Below are 17,421 nucleotides of genomic sequence, written 5' to 3' on the forward strand. Positions count from 1 at the left end.
TCACACAGAGAGTTGTGAGGCTGTGGAATTCTCTGCCTCAGAGGGCAGTGGAGGCCGGTTCTCTGGATACTTTCAAGAGAGAGCTAGATAGGGCTCTTAAAGATAAGCAGAGTCAGGAGATATGGGGTGAAGGCAGGAACGGAGTACTGATTGTGGATAATCAGCCATGATCACATCCCGAATGGCCGACTCCTGCACCTATTGTCTATTATGATAGACACTGGATCTAGTGTTGGGAAATTGGAAAGGGCAAGTTAATGAAGTGTTTGTGGAAGAGACTTTTGGAACCAGTGTCTATAGTTTGATTAGGTTTAAGATAGTTATAGATAGGGACGGTGTGGGTCCACATGCTAAAAAGGTTCAACTGGGGTAAGGCCAACTTTGATGATATGAGAGAAGGTCTCGCTGAAGTTGACTGGAGCAGGTTATTTGAGGAGAAAGGAACATGGCCAAGTGGGATGTTTTTAAAAGTGTGCTGACTAAAGATCAGGATATGTACCACTCTGTTAGAGTGAAGGGCAAAGCAGGCAAACGATAGGAAGACAATAGACAGTAGGTGCAGGAGTAGGCCATTTGACCCTTCGAGCCAGCACCGCCATTCAATGTGATCATGGCTGATCATCCCCAATCAGTACCCCGCTCCTGCCTTCTCCCCATATCCCCTGATACCACTATTTTTAAGAGCTCTTTCTAACTCTCTCTTGAAAGCATCCAGAGAACCTGCCTCTTTCTGCCCTCTGAGGCAGAGAATTCCACAGACTTGGCTGACGAGGGAAATTGAGGTGTTGGTCAAAAACAAGAAGGATGCATGAGATAGGTATTGGCAGCTGCGATCAAGTGCATAAGCTGGAGGAGTTTCGGGAACTAAGTAGTAAACTGAAAAAGGAGATCAGAAGGGCAACAAGGGGCCAGGAGATAGATGTGGCGGGTAGTATTAAGGACAATCCCAAAAGATTTTATAAATACATAAGGGGGAAAAGGGTAACTAGAGAGAGAGTGGGACCTCTCAGGAATCAAAGCGGTCACCTCTATGTAGAGCCACAGGAGATGGGCAAAGTCCTCAATTAGTATTTCTCCTCTGTATTTACTGAGGAAAAAGACAGTAGGATGTCTCGCAATCTGATTGATTTTTTTGAAGACGTGACCAAAAAAATCGATGAGGGCAGAGCTGTAGATGTTGTATACATGGATTTCAGTAAGGCATTCAACAAGGTTCCGCATGGTAGGCTGCTCTGGAAGGTTAGATCGCATGGGATCCAAGGAGAGATAGCTGAATGGATAGCAAATTAGCTCCATGGAAGGAAGCAGAGGGTGATGGTGGAAAGTTGCTTCTCAGACTGGAGACCTGTGACTAGTGGTGTGTATTAGGGTTTGGTGCTGGGGCCCTTACTGTTTGTCATGTACATCAATGATTTGGATGAGAACATACAGGGCAAGATTAGCAAGTTTGCTGATGATACAAAAGTGAATGGTTTTGCAGATAGTGAAGATGGGTGTGAAAGGTTGTGATACCAAAATGTTTTAAAATGGTCTTTATTAAAATCTACCAATGTGCCTTTAATCACGTGTGATGTTTTTCTATTATAAATCTCAAATTGTGGAGTACAGAGGCAAATAAATAAATGATAGGTCTTTGTCCCAAACATTATGGAGGGCATTGTGGCTTCTCATAAATGTATCTGATCCTTTCCACAAATATTTCATGTGGTAGCACGTTCTACATCTGCTTTCTGAATAATGAAGTTCTCCCATCTATATTTATTGATAACTATCATTGTGGTTAGTCCTCTCCATAGTTCTGGGTCTACTTGAAAGTGTACAGGTGAGTGTCAAAGGATTTAGAGAGGATGCAAGTTGGGGCAGTCAAATAATGAGCAAGGGAAACATGCCTATTTTGGAGAAAAATTATACCACTGGTTATTCTTTCTTGATATTCAAAATCTCTCAATGTGTGCATTATATCACAATATAGGTGTAATTTCTGTTTTTGGACCTCCTCTATCCTTTTTTTAATATGGAGATCAGAAATGCACACATATCTCCAGATAAGTGCAGACTATTATTCTGTGCAAATTAATTTTGAAACAGAGCCTTTACCTTATTATGTTCCTGCTGCCCATTACACTTATCTACAATGATTCAATTTACCAGCATTAGGTCCCTAACCATTTCTGCCATGGTAATTTATGTACTTGTTCAGATGCATCTTAAATATTGAGAAAATATCTGCCTCCTCAACCTACAAGTTGGGGCAGTCAAATAATGAGCAAGGGAAACATGCCTATTTTGGAGAAAAATTATACCACTGGTTATTCTTTCTTGATATTCAAAATCTCTCAATATGTGCATGATATCACAACATAGGTGTAATTTCTGTTTTTGGACCTCCTCTATCCTTTTTTTAATATGGAGATCAGAAATGCACATGTATCTCCAGATAAGTGCAGACTATTATTCTGTGCAAATTAATTTTGAAACAGAGCCTTTACCTTATTATGTTCCTGCTGCCCATTACACTTATCTACAATGATTCAATTTACCAGCATTAGGTCCCTAACCATTTCTGCCATGGTAATTTATGTACTTGTTCAGATGCATCTTAAATATTGAGAAAATATCTGCCTCCTCAACCTACACGTTCAAAACTCCAATCACCATGTCTGTGGAAAAATTCCCCCTTGCATCCCCTCTAAATCCTTTGACACTCACCTGTGCCCTCTTGCCTTGGACAACCTCACCATGGTGATGTCTAAGTTATATATTGAAGTCATGGCTCTTATGTTCTGTGCCATGGCCAATGGAGGTAAGCTTGCATTATGCCTTGTTCAGCATCTAATTGACCTGTGCTGCTACTTTCAGAGATATATGGACATACCTCAAGGTGCAACTGTTCATCACATTCCTTGGGGTTCTACTATTGTGTGGATGTTCTATCCCTCCCAAAATGCATCTTGCCAGGATGAAATTCCATTTGTCAACCATAAGTTGATTGACACAACATGTCAGCTGATCTCCGCCATACTGTTGCCTTAGTAACCTTGTTCCCTTTCTTGACACCACCGATTTTCATATTAACTGCAAACTTGTTTATCGTACCTCCTGCATTCACATCCAAGATACAAATGGAGATCTTTGTATTTCTTTGTTTTTATATTTCAGTCTAGAAACAATGTATTGTCCTTTTCAATGTGGTTTTGTAAATTAATTGTTCTAATTGCTCTCTACCCAAGTTAGGTTATTTTCCTAAGCTTCCTGGTTGGCCCCTTTCAACATGCACTGGCAGGTTTAAATAATTTGCCTTTTATGTATCCATTTAGCAAGTATGTCAACATCTTTGTCCATTCTCTAGAGTATTAACTCAGTACAGTACCCACGTTGCCATAATTTGCAAAATGTAATAATAAAATTGATGAGGGTAAAGCAGTGGATGTTGTATATATGGACTTCAGTAAGGCATTTGATAAGGGACGGAAGGTTGGTTAAGAAGGTTCAGTGGTTGGGTATTAATGGTGGAATAGCAAGATGGATTCAACAGTGGCTGTATGGGAGATGCCAGAGAGTAATGGTGGATGGTTGTTTGTCAGGTTGGAGGCCAGTGACTAGTGGGGTGCCACAGGGATCTGTGTTGGGTCCACTGTTGTTTGTCATGTACATCAATGATCTGGATGATGGTGTGGTAAATTGGATTAGTAAGTATGCAGATGATACTAAGATAGGTGGGGTTGTGGATAATGAAGTAGATTTTCAAAGTCTACAGAGAGATTTATGCCAGTTGGAAGAGTGGGCTGAAAGATGGCAGATGGAGTTTAATGCTGATAAGTGTGAGGTGCTACATCTTGGCAGGACAAATCAAAATAGGACGTACATGGTAAATGGTAGGGAATTGAAGAATGCAGGTGAACAGAGGGATCTGGGAATAACTGTGCACAGTTCCCTGAAAGTGGAATCTCATGTAGATAGGGTGGTAAAGAAAGCTTTTGGTGTGCTGGCCTTTATAAATCAGAGCATTGAGTATAGAAGTTGGGATGTAATGTTAAAATTGTACAAGACATTGGTGAGGCCAATTCTGGAGTATGGTGTACAATTTTGGTCGCCTAATTATAGGGAGGATGTCAACAAAATAGAGAGAGTACAGAGGAGATTTACTAGAATGTTGCCTGGGTTTCAGCAACTAAGTTACAGAGAAAGGTTGAACAAGTTAGGGCTTTATTCTTTGGAGCGCAGAAGGTTAAGGGGGGACTTGATAGAGGTCTTTAAAATGATGAGAGGGATAGACAGAGTTGACGTGGATAAGCTTTTCCCACTGAGAGTAGGGAAGATTCAAACAAGGGGACATGACTTGAGAATTAAGGGACAGAAGTTTAGGGGTAACATGAGGGGGAACTTCTTTACTCGGACAGTGGTGACTGTGTGGAATGAGCTTCCAGTGAAGGTGGTGGAGGCAGGTTTGTTTTTATCATTTAAAAATAAATTGGATAGTTATATGGACGGGAAAGGAATGGAGGGTTATGGTCTGAACGCAGGTGTATGGGACTAGGGGAGAATACGTGTTCGGCACGGACTAGAAGGGTCGAGATGGCCTGTTTCCGTGCTGTAATTGTTATATGGTTATAATTGTGATTCCTGAATTTAACTTGAGTGTATGAAATTGTCCCCAGCAATGATCCCAGAGAAACATTGTTCCCTGCTTTCTGACAATCTTAGTAACTGACTTTAACCACAAGTCTGTTTTCCATTTTCTATCCATTTTGCAATGCATTTTGATGCGTTTCCTATTCCACATGCATTAACATTCAGTAATGTACTATTGCAAGGCTTTGGGCTGTGTGTGAGACCTTATCTTGCAGATCAACCAACACCTTGTCTGCTACAGTATAACTCCATTTGATGTAAAACCATTTAACTTGTATATTTATAAATAATAATGCAACACCATTTTGAGGCATCCTCATTCAACCTTTGAATATCTAACTTGCAGTTTTCCATCTGAGGTTTTATTGGTATTTTATTCTGGCAATGAAAGTGGTGTGGAGTCTTTTTGATCCATACATAATGCCTTTCTTTTCCCCTTGATTTGAAATCCATGTTTAAAGGAAATTAAACAACTCAGAAATATAGTATGAACATTTTTGTAATATGGAACTGTTAAAGAATATCTTTTGGGATTTTCTGATGAAAGTGCTATCATGCATCTTCTAAAAATTAGATTTGAATTTAAATCAAACCCACATTGAAAGGAATGAGCCTGCGGTTTCTGATGAAGCATGCTTTAAAAGTAAAATGTGCTTCAACTTTCTTAAGAGAATTCCCATGTCGGTAATAATTTAGAACAATAAATGATAATTAGACAATTGCAATCAGACAATGTCTGTCAAATGGCAACGTGAGTTTGCGCAGTTGTGTTGGAGAATGTATATTGATGTTTAAATATCCATTTTAGGCCATTTTTGTATCTTGGCTCAAGATATTAACTATAATCAGGGAATGTTTGATATTAATAAAAATAGAAAAAATATTGGAAAATTACTCAATTTTTCATATTTTTGTCAAAATTGAATTGAAAGCAAACTTTGCAGTTCTGTTACCTTAAAACATAATGTAAGACATCCTGATTAAACTACGACAATTCTAACCATTTATTTGTTTTTATTTAGCATATGGGATAGTGATTCCAGTGCACTGCAGACCACCGTTAGTTCCACCATCCACAACAGACATCTGTTGGGGTTTTCTGATGAAAGTGGAGCTGGAAGTTATCAAGAAACGCTCACTGAAGGCAACAGTTACAGGTAATTTGTTCATTACCTGACAGACACCCAGTATCTATGTCAGAGTGGATGAATTTATGAAATATTGTCCAAGCATTCTTTGCCTTTGAGCCATTACTGAAATGGTTTTTATCATATCATCTTACAGAAAAGCCTTTCTTTAAACTTTCATAATGATTGTAATAATTTTTTCTTATTCTCAGTAAAGTCTTATGCTGCAAAGAATTTTAATTACATCTGATTTTGCACATTCAAACACCACAAGGTGCTTCAGAGAGTGGGGAGAAATGGACACAGAGGATAAATATATATGTTCCCTCTTCCCCATCGCCCTTGCACAACCTGTCAGACCCGACCCGAAACATCATTTATCCGTGTTCACCAGGAGTGTTGCCGGATCTGCTGACTTATTCCAGCATTCTGTGTCTATTTTTGTAAACTAGCATCTGTGCAGTTCCTTGTTTCTGTATGTAGGCCAGGCCAGATCTGGTGGAGAGCTCGGGATCAATCGCTGCAGATTTGAGCGTTAACTGCCAAAGATGAATAAATCAAATGGCCCTGGATGCACAGAAGCTTAAATTTGTACAGGGGACAAATTAGTACGCAATGGGGGACAGATCACAGTGGAGAAATCTGTGTAGGACTAATCATAATTTTTGTTTTATTTAAACTGCCAAACCTTGTCAGGAGGGAAATCATTTCGGCATTTCGTTTGGACCTCCAGGGGTCCAAATGACAATTAAATTGACTATTCAATGGAACTATTGGAATGGAACCATGAATGCAAGGTGGTGAGGAGGGAGATACAAGATGATTAACTCTCGGACTTCAGAAATGTACTCCTTCAGCTTCCAGCTACCTTTTCTTCCTTCCCTTTTCAATCTAATTTTAAGTATTAAATCCACTGGCTGCTTCCTGCAGACGTGCTTTACACGTCCTATTCTGCACAATGGTATAGAGGGGCTGACCTGGTTTTAGTGTCACAAGGAGAGGAATGGAGTGGTGTGCTGTTGATGTTTAGAGTCTGTGATACTCCTGTATTTGATTGTATTTTGCACTACATGGTCTTAACAAGTCTGGTAAAATCACAGTTAAGTGATCTTCTATTAAGACTTGATAACCTGATTTTAAAGTCAAGTCCTCGTTTATTTGCAAGGACTTGACTGACTTCAATATAAAAGTGGTATCTGCTTTGGTCCGTCTTCACCGTTGCTCCCATTTTACAGCTTAAAATGCCTTTTTTTTAATTTTACCTCTTTTGAAATAAATTTTTATCCCTTTACTCTTTCAGTTGAATTGCAAGAATTGCAATGAATAATATCAATAAGGAGCTCAAAAATGTGCATGTTTTGCTCCGCTTCTACTCTTTTTATAAAAATGTTGGCTGGGATTTAGACTTTTTTGGAGCGCGTCTTCTAATAAATTCAACGTTTTCAGATATTAATAATATAGAAACAAAGGATCTGACATCACTGAGATGCAGAGAACCAAAGTGTCAAACGAGGGGGAAGTGACAGATGCTGAGGAAGGATGTTATGAGCTTTGAGAATATGTTACAGCATGCTGCTTGCATCCAATGATGTAGTGTTTATCAATAACAAACTTTTTAAATAATATGCATGCTGTCATCCTTTTCCACTTCTTAACTGGTGTGTACTCTACATCATTAAGAACAGTGGATCTGCCAATAACTGTTGCACCATGTAATAGGTTTTGCAATAGAATTGGGTGGAGTCAGCCTGTGTGTTCATTTGAATTACTGAAGTCAGACTAATGTGTTCATTTGGATGACTGAAGTAGGATTCTGCACGAGTTGCCCTCTACTATGACCACTTAAACAATCTATTATTAATTGCTGACAATGCATTAGGGTGGACAAAACGATGAAAACAACTGAGTGTAACAGGCCCGTACAAAGCTTTTCAAAAAGGGGGGTGGCATGACCAGATTACAAAAAACTTAATGTGAAATAATGTGTGCGCTGCACACATCACGAGCGCGAAGCGTGAAGTCCCTCGATGCCGGGGTCCAGGGGTTTTAGATGCTCTCTGATGCATTCTGAGCCTTGTAGTGGAGCATTTTTGCACCAAATTTATGACCAATATTTCAGAAATTAACAGGAATCTGAGGTAGCTTTTTCACGCAAAGGGTGCTGGGTGTATGTAACGAGCTGCCAGAGGAGGTAGTTAAGACTGGGACTATCCTAATGTTTAAGAGACATTTGGACACGTACAGGGATAGGACAGATTTAGATGGATATGGGCCAAACGCGTGTGAGTGGGACTAGTGTAGATGGGACATGTCGGTCGGTGTGGGCAAGTTGGGCTGAAGGGCCTGTTTCCACACTGCATCATTCTATGACTAAAAAGTGAAGAAGAAAAATGCATGTAGATAAGTAGAGCAGATTTGAAAGAGGAGTGAAATGTAAAGGCAGAGAGAGGTTTATGGGTGGAAAGGAACATAGGAAAGGAGGGGGAGAGTGGGCTTGGGCAGATGGGTGAAGGGAAAATAGTCACAAAGTGCTGGAGTAACTCAGCGGGTCAGGCAGCATCTGCGGAGAATATGAATAGTCGACGTTTCACAGAATGCTGGAGTAACTCAGCGGGTCAGGCAGCATCTCTGGAGAAAAGGTATAAATTATAGTTCGGGTCAAGACCGTTCTTCAGTAATATTCATGATGTGCCATGCATAGACATTCCTGAATGTTACCCAAACCATCGTGAGCTAATTTGTTAGAGTGCTTGCCTTCTCCTATAATGTCTCTGCTGCCTTGTGTGATGCAGGACAGGCCACAAGCTTTGGGAAATGGTGTGAAGCTGTTGCCGTCTGTCCCAGCCTGGTAAAAATATCGATGGAGTGGATTTGGAGAGGATGGTTCCACTAGTGGGAGAGTCTAGGACCAGTGGCCACAGCCTCAGAATTAAAATACATTCCTTTTGGAAGGAGATGAGCAGGAATTTCTTAAGTCAGAGGGTGGTGAACTGTGGAATTCATTGCCACAGACAGCTGTGGAGGTCAAGTCAATGGACATTTTTCAGGAGGAGATTGATAGATTCTTGATTGATAGGAGTGTCAGAGGTAATGGGGAGAAGGCAGGAGAATGGGTTTGAGAGGGAAAGATAGAGTCATATGGTGATACAGTGTGGAAACAGGCCCTTCAGCCCAGCATGTCCCATCTGCACTAGTCCCAACTGCCCACGTTTGATCCATATCCCTCCGAACCTGTCCTATCCATGTACCTGTCTAACTGCTTCTTAAATGTTGCGATAGTCCCTGCCACAACTGCCTCCTCTGGCAGCTTGTTCCATACACCTACCACCCTCTGAGTGAAAACCATACCCCTCAGATTCCTATTAAATCTTTTGCCCTTCACCTTAAACTTATGTCCTCTGCTCCTCGATTCGCTTACTCTGGGCAAAAGACTCAACCATATCTAATCAAATCATAATTTTATACACCTATATTAGATCATCCCTCAGCCTCCTGTGCTCCATGAAATAGAGTCCCAGCCTACTCAACCTCTCCCTATAGCTCTGGCCCTCTAGTCCTGGCAACATCCTCATAAATCTTCACTGTACCCTTTCCAGTTTGATGACATCTTTCCTATAACATGGTGCCCAGAACTGAACACAATACTCTGAATGCGGCCTCACCAACTTCTTATGCAACTGCAACATGACCTCCCAACTTCTATACTCACCCGACCCGCTGAGTTACTCCAGCACTCTGAAACGTCACAGAACAGGGCAAGATTAGCAAGTTTGCTGATGATACAGAAGTGAGTGGTTTTGCAGATAGTGAAGATGGTTGTGAAAGATTGCAGCAGGATCTGGATCAATTAGCCAGGTGGGCAGAGGAATGGTTGATGGTTGCATGGTTCCTTGAAGGTCGTGTCGCAGGTATATCAGGTGGTCAAAAAGTATTTTGGCACTTTGGTCCTCATCAGTCAGAGTATTGAGTATAGAAGTTGGGAGGTCATGTTGCAGTTGTATAAGACGTTGGTGAGACCGCATTTAGAATATTGTGTTCAGTTCTGGGCACCATGTTATAGGAAAGATGTCAAACTGAAAAGAGTACAGAGATCCCCATCCTGGATCAGTCCAATCAGGGTTTTGTCATCCACAAACTTGAGAAGCTTGACAGAGGTGTCTGTGGAGGTGCAGTCATTGGGTGTGAAATGGTGATTGGAGTGGGGTGATGATTGGGGTGGGGTGGGTGTAGAAGAGCCCAGTCTTTGCAGACTGAGGTCAGGCTGTGAGCGGGTGTGAAGTGGTTGGGTGGGAAAGGTTCCACTCTTTTCATACTGGAGTCTTGCCTTAAGTAGGTGTGAAGTTGTGAATGGGAAGGAGAGGGTGCCGGGTCCATTCTTTGGAGACTGGGGTCTGGCTGTGTTTGTTGGGGAGTGGGTTTCAGGGTTACGTTTCTGATTTTCAAGCCTGCAGTAATACTCATTCAGGTTGCTCGTCAGCTGATGATTGTCCAAAGAGCGGGGGGCTTTCCTCTTATAGCTGGTGATTTCTTGCATGCCCTTCCAAACTGAAGAAGAATCACTAGCTGAGAACTTGCTCCTCAACTTCTCAGAGTATCTTTCCTTGGCAGCTCTGATTCCTCTTCTCAGCGCTTTATCGATTAGGCTATCTTTTAACTCTTTAACGATTAGGCTATCGGCTTGACGCATATTTTCCCCCAGCACCCCCCCCCCCGATCTCAAAATGGAAATGTTACATCTGTATATAATGATCCCATTAAAATGTGTATTTATGTCACAAACTATGGAATTCATATTTTTCAGTATTGTTATCAAGGAAAAGAAAGCAGTTCCAATTGTTTGATATTATTTGATATTGTTTAATATTATTCATATGGAGGAGAAAATATAATAGCTCTAAAACCTACCTTAATTTTGCAATCTCACTCAAGATAATTCCCCTTTCCCTCTCCCCTCCCCATCTCTCTCTCCTCTCCCTTCCCCTCTCTCCCTCTCTCCCCCTTCCCCTCTCTCTCCCCCCCCCCCTCTCACATCCCCCCTCTTTCTTGCGGGGGGGGGGGGGCAAAGATGAAGGTGGCGCGGGCCCAGCGGGCGGGGGGAATGAAGGTGGCGTGGGCCCAGCGGGGGTGGCGTGTGCCCAGTGGGGGTCAGCGAGGGTGGCGTGGGCCCAGCGGGGGTGGCGTGTGCCCAGCGGGGGTCAGCGAGGGTGGCGTGGACCAGCGAGGGTGCCGTGAGCCCAGCGGGGGTGGCGTGGGCCCAGCGGGGGTGGCGTAGACCCAGTGGGGGTCAGCGGGGGTGGCGTGGACCCAGCGAGGGTGGCATGAGCCCAACGGGGGTCAGCGGGGGGGGTGGGGGGGGGGGAGATGGCTTGGGCCCCGGCGGCAGGGGGAGGCGAGGGGAGCGGGCTCCGCCGCAGTGGCGACTGGTGTTGGGGTTACAGCCGTTGGGTTCAGATTCAGCCACTCCCGCCTGGGGACGAGAGAACAGAGAACTGACCGTTTCCAAAGTGAATACATTGATTTTTTATTTTTTTCCCGATTTTAAATTTTTTATTATTTATTTATTTATAAAAAAAATGTGGGTCACTTTTTTCTTAAGGGAAAAAAAGGAGGGTGTGGTCGCACCCAGCGCACCCCCCCCCCCCCCTTCGGACGGCCATGGTGTAATATGTTTTAGCCTTCGCAGTGTTTTTTATTTCTTTGACCGCTAGTCTTTTTTCAGCCTTTTTTTCTTTAGTTGAAGGATATTTTTTCCCATTAGTTCTCAAATAGATTTTTCTTATGAATATTTGCATAAATGTGCAGCTTTATTTGATCAGACAAAACTAGCATTGTTTGTGTGTCGTTGAACGAGAAATGGAATTGGATGGGTGATAATGGGAGGTTCAACAGTGAGGTGGTAATGATTTGTACCATACCTGCATGTAATTGGCAAACCAAAAGAAAGTTAAAATGTCTGCTGTTGTTGACTGTCGATTGGTTTGTCACAAATTTGAATACAGCTTCAAATTAGATTTCAGACAAACATCATTTTACTATTTTCAGGGGGAAAATGGGTGGTATTTCATTTCAAATACTGAAATCCTCTTGTTATGAAGGCCAAGTTAATGGAATGTTGGCCTTCATAACAAGAGGATTTCAATATAGGATGAAAGAGGTTCTTCTGCAGTTGTATAGGGCTCTTGTGTACAGTTTTGGTCTCCTAATTTGAGGAAGGACATCCTTGTGATTGAGGCAGTGCAGCGTAGGTTCACGAGATTGATCCCTGGGATGGTGGGACTTTCATATGCGGAAAGATTGAAAAGACTGGGCTTGTATTCACTGGAGTTTAGGAAGATGAGGGGGGATCTTATAGAAACGTTTAAAAGGACTGGACAAGCTAGATGCAGGAAAAATGTTCCCAATGTTTGGCGAGTCCAGAACCAGGGGCCACAGTCTTAGAATAAAGGGGAGGTCATTTAAGACTGAGGTGAGAAAAAACTTTTTCACCCAGAGAGTTGTGAATTTGTGGAATTCCCTGCCACAGAGGGCAGTGGAGGCCACTGGATGGATTTAAGAGAGAGTTAGATAGAGCTCTAGGGGCTAGTGGAGTCAAGGGACATGGGAAGAAGGCAGGCACGGGTTATTGATAGGGGATGATTAGCCATGATCACAATGAATGGCGGTGCTGGCTCGAAGGGCCGAATGGCCTCCTCCTGCACCTATTTTCTATGTTTCTATGTAAACTCAAATGTTACCACACCTGGCAGGATAACAAGGTGACTAAACTGAAAGATGATGACAGAGTTTCATTAATTTGTGGTTGATATCTAAGATGTGAAAATCAATGTATGACTTTTCCCCACTGTTGTACCCTTTCTTAAATTTGGACATGATAATGCCAGAACAGCAGGTTCTGTTCTGCACATGAAGGAGGTGTGAACCAGCATACAACGTTTTCCAAGTTCAGTTACCTTGGAGACATATCCATTGCAAATGCTTTGGAAAAATATTTCCCCTATCAGCTGAAAAACCAAATCATAAAACATGAGAAAAATGGAATGAACATGATCTATGGGACTCACTGATCTATTTAAAAGTAACACAAAGTCTATAAAAGGAATATTTGCAAATTGTACATTTCAACACATATTTTATACATCCCAGCCAACATACCTGAACCATGTTAACATTTGTGGATCATTTTCCACTTCAAATGTTAATTATGTTTAATCTGAGTTTAAGATGTGGGCACACAGAATATTAGTCTTCGGTTTCAAAAGAATAATTTTCTAAACTCTCAAGGTATTTATTTTTCCATTGACAACCTTGTCTTTGTTCACGTGCTGAAAGTGTGAACTTTGTTGATTTGTAATTTATTTTTACCAAAGACTTGCAGCAGTTATTTTTTTTAATTTGCTTTAAATTGGCCACTGAAACACCAAGGTCTCATGAGAAGGACAAATCCCTGCGGTCAACCAGAATGTTTAGGTGTGCCAAGTTTATGCATCTCCATAACTTAGCATGCTTAGCAAACTCAAAAAGATAAAAAGCAAAATGAAGTTAATGAATTGTTAATGAGCATGCTTTTCTCGGTACCTCGGCACACGTGGCAATAAACTAAACTTCTACTTTAACTTCAGATACCACTGTACCATACGGACTCAGTTCACCAGAAGACCTGCAAGGAATGAGTTGGATGTTTATTTAAAGCTTTTAGTCAGTATTGTAATCTAGGGAGCATGGTTAATTGCAAAGGGTTTAAATTAATGACAAGTGATATTTTTGGGAAAAATATTAATAGCTGAAAGGGAGAATGACTATTTCACAATACAGTTTGGTTTCTGCTTGCCAATGCCGTTGTGTGGCTGTTACCATGCTGCACAACTGAAAGTTGAGCAGTTTCAGAGAGATGCATGGATGATGTTGGCATTTTGAGTAGTTCTGAGAACTGGGGAGATAAATGCAGACTGTTACAATTGTATATACGAATTTGGGTTGTTGCTGAGAAAACTTTTGCTTAACCTCGTGGAAACAACAAAGCACATCACACCCAATGGTCTTGATACAGCTCTTATTTCTCGAGAATGGGTACACTGACACTCACAGATTTTAAATGCAAAGGAATTAGTGACTCGTGAGAGAAACAAAAACCTTCAGGAAACAATAGCCCTCAGCATTGTATGACTCGTATATCTGTTTTCTTGTCATTATTCATAATTTAGCTGGATAATTTTCAAATGAAATGATAACATATTATGGAGTGTGGAATTTATGGGCATAATAGCATTGCAACATATTGTATAAAGAGGGACTATTTATGTGTAACTTTAAATGGTATAGTAGGCATATCAGTCACATTTTGTTCCCTTACAGTGTTCAGATGTGCTTACTTTCTAACTGGGTGTACTGAGGATTAGCTGATTTTATTCTCTCCTTTATGGCACTGAGGAGAGCTGTTGGCTGACTGACAACTGAACAGAGTGGATCTGGATTTCTTTGCTGTGTCTTTTGCTACCTCACTGGATTTTCCTGCAGAGCCATCAGAGCTGGTTTAGCAGTTTGAATCAGTATGATATGAATAATTGTCATATACTCAACTAATAAACCAGCAAATTAGATCAAATCCTCTTGCAGCGGGTTGAGAATACAAACTTATTTGTAAATTATCAGGAAAGAGAATAAGGATCATGATTGTGGATGATAAAGCTGTTGGATTGGTGTTAAAATCTGATATTTGCAAGTACATTGAAAAAGAACAGTTCCCAACGTTAGTCGATTGGCTCAATATATGACTCCGCCCTTATATGAGCATGTTTGACTTGAGCATCCTTGAGGAAGTCGGTCAATCAATTTAAACTATTGCTTCAGTGGTTCAACAAAATGGTGTTCTCATACTTTCTCAGAACAATGTTGTGAATCAACGCATTGAGCACACCAATCATCACTCAAGTTTAAGTACACTGAGGTCTTTGCAAAGCTGAATCTTTTACTACATTTTAAATCTGCCAAAAACTTCATAGTGCATGACTTGAAGTCACAATGATTTTTTAAAATAAGTTTAACATTGCAATCGTTTTTTAAAAGCTGCTATTGTTAGTAAAATATTTGTTATCTTTGGTCCGAGAAAGTGCTTCATTGGCATCACAGTTCAGTTGAAAATGTAGGGAAAAACATGGCGAGGATTCTACTTTGCAGTTTTTATGCACGTGGCAATTTTCAATTGTTATTAAACTGCTGAGCCATGAAAAGTGATCATTAGCAAATGGCGATCCCTAATCTCTGGTCTCATCTCAGTCACATAATCTTAACTTTTGTTTTCTCAGCTTTAAATCATTAAAAAAATACTTGCAAATTCCAACAACTGAAGTGAAATGACATCTTGTTTTGGTTTGGGTTTGTGTTTGTTTAACCAGTGACAGAATTGCAAGGATGAACATTTTCTGGGTGCAGTTCACATTCATTTGTTTAGTCAACTGAAACTTTCTAACATGGGGTTTGGGGAAATCAGATAGTCAATGGAATGTCAGATTATTCATTAAATTCAATCATTTGTGGACTTACTTTAAAAATTGTTGCCAGTGTGTGAAAAGGCTTCTGAGGACAAATATTTGTTTAGGGCTGTTAAGAAGTATTTGTTTTAACCAAGATAGCGCAAATGTAAGCAATTAAGTTTGTACAAACCATTAGTCATAAGTATTTGTTTTAGGGCAACACGGAGCTGCTGCCTCATAGTGCCAGAGACCCCAGTTTGATCCTGACCTCAGATGTAGTCTGTGTGGAGTTTGCACGTTCTCCCTGTGACTGCGTGGGTGCTCCCATTTCAAAGATGTGTGGGGTTTGAAGGTTAGCTGGCTTCTAAAACCCCCCTAGTGTGTAGGGAATGGATGAGAAAATGGAATAACACATAACTAGTATGAACGGGTGATCAATGGTTGGCGTGTACTTGGTGGGACGAAGGGCCTGTTCCCATGCTGTATCTATAAACATAAAATTAAAGGATGTTCGAAAATGTTGCAGTTACTTCTTGTTTCAATGCATTTATCCTTTTGAATGCAGTTTGGCTCATTATTCTTGCCCATCAAGCATATCTCCAAGTAGAATAATGGTCGGCAGATGTTTATTTTTTCTGCACGTTCTATATAATGATGATATGTGAAAATAACAAGAAGCTAGTTACCTTATTCTGTGAGGATTGTGAAATGTATCACATTTGACCAAGCTCAGTGACTCGTGAAATGGCACATTTTACTGTATTGTTGAATCTTCCTTGACCGGGCATGGTCGGGCTCTTCTTTCTTGAGCTTTATGAGCTTTAACTATATTGCCTCCAGATTTCTGGCCAACACAGTAGAAGTGGTTCCAGATAAGTTCATAATTTCAAATTCCTATTGGCCAGTATTCCATTGGATGTTACAGAAAAGTCAGCTAATACATCTTTATCCCTCATCACAGGATGTAATAATATAAATGAAAATGATTTTGAATTTTCAGAAGACTGCTGAATGTCAGTCATAGCTTTACATTTTGCATCGAGGGATGTGTAAACAAAAACTGAACTTCATTTCAAAAGGACATATTTGATTACTTTTATGGATCTGTGCCGGTTTTATTTCTTATTCGGAATCATTGGACAGAGTGAAGAGTTGGTTAACTGTTGGAAAATTTGGGCTTATTCCTGAGATTGACTGGTAATCCTCCATATATACATAACTAAACTCAGATCTTGTTATCTTCCGATTTGCGCGGTCACTCTATTTGCGCAAAAATGGTATTAGTCTTTTCTCCTGTCACTCCGCGGGATGGTCCGCCCCTTCCTGCGCCATCGCATCTTTACTGGAGCTGATGGAGGCTCTGGATGGCCATCGGAGGTCTCCAACCACTTTTCGGAGGGACCGGAAGCGGCCCAGCGCGGAGTCAGAGATGTCGCCAAATGGAAAACGGAGACTCTGATCCGGCAGAGGTGAACATCCAGCGACCAGCGCCCGCTGTGAGCCAACATCGCCCGCACACCCCTCCACCCTCCACACACCCTTCTCCCCGCCCACACACCCTTCTCCCCCAGCCCTTCGCTCCACAACCCCCCACCCACAACCCCGCCCACACACCCTCCCCCTGCCCACACACCCCTCCCCTTGCCCCCCCACAACCCCCCACCCACAAGCCCTCCTCCCACACCACCCTCTCCCCGTCCTACACTCCCCTGCCCACGCACACAGACCCTCCCCTCCTCCTCTCCCACCCCACGCCCTCCTTGCCACACACCCCCCTTCCCTCCCCCTCTCCCCTCCTCCCCTCCCATACATGAAGAGGAAGGGGAGGAAGTGCTGGGGGATGAGGGGAAATGAGCCATGCCTGCACAGTTAGGGGCTATTGGTGAGTGGTGGAATAATGCGTTGGAGGAATGGGTTGCGTTGGGGGAACGGATTAGTGGTGGAATATTGCATTGGAGAAATGGGTTGCGTTGGCGCACCAGGCCTCCCATGTGATTGGGACACATCGGCTCCCACTTAGTCCAGTCCCGATTAAAAGAGGTGTAGTTTGTTTTCATCGAAAGTTTGTTCTTGTTGTAATCTTTTTGAAAAAAGACTGCAATCTCAACTTGTTTTTGTTATTTACCCTCTGCAATAGCTCATATTTGCTCAACCTTGGGTTTCTATCAACTGACAATTACGTTATTTAATTC

The 17,421-nt window shown here is 41.7% G+C and overlaps 1 protein-coding gene across 2 annotated transcripts in view; it reads left to right on the forward strand.

The window, feature by feature from the left end:
- Window positions 1–17,421, forward strand: part of atf6 (activating transcription factor 6) — a 214,308-nt gene that overhangs the window by 64,206 nt on the left and 132,681 nt on the right. For both annotated transcript variants that reach the window (XM_055641983.1, XM_055641984.1), the window contains exon 10: window positions 5,655–5,789. In XM_055641983.1, coding sequence (XP_055497958.1) covers window positions 5,655–5,789 — 135 coding nt within the window. The remainder of the gene's footprint in view (window positions 1–5,654; window positions 5,790–17,421) is intronic.

The sequence above is a fragment of the Leucoraja erinacea genome, chromosome 10 (genome assembly GCF_028641065.1).
Source record: "Leucoraja erinacea ecotype New England chromosome 10, Leri_hhj_1, whole genome shotgun sequence".
Taxonomy (NCBI): domain Eukaryota; kingdom Metazoa; phylum Chordata; class Chondrichthyes; order Rajiformes; family Rajidae; genus Leucoraja; species Leucoraja erinaceus.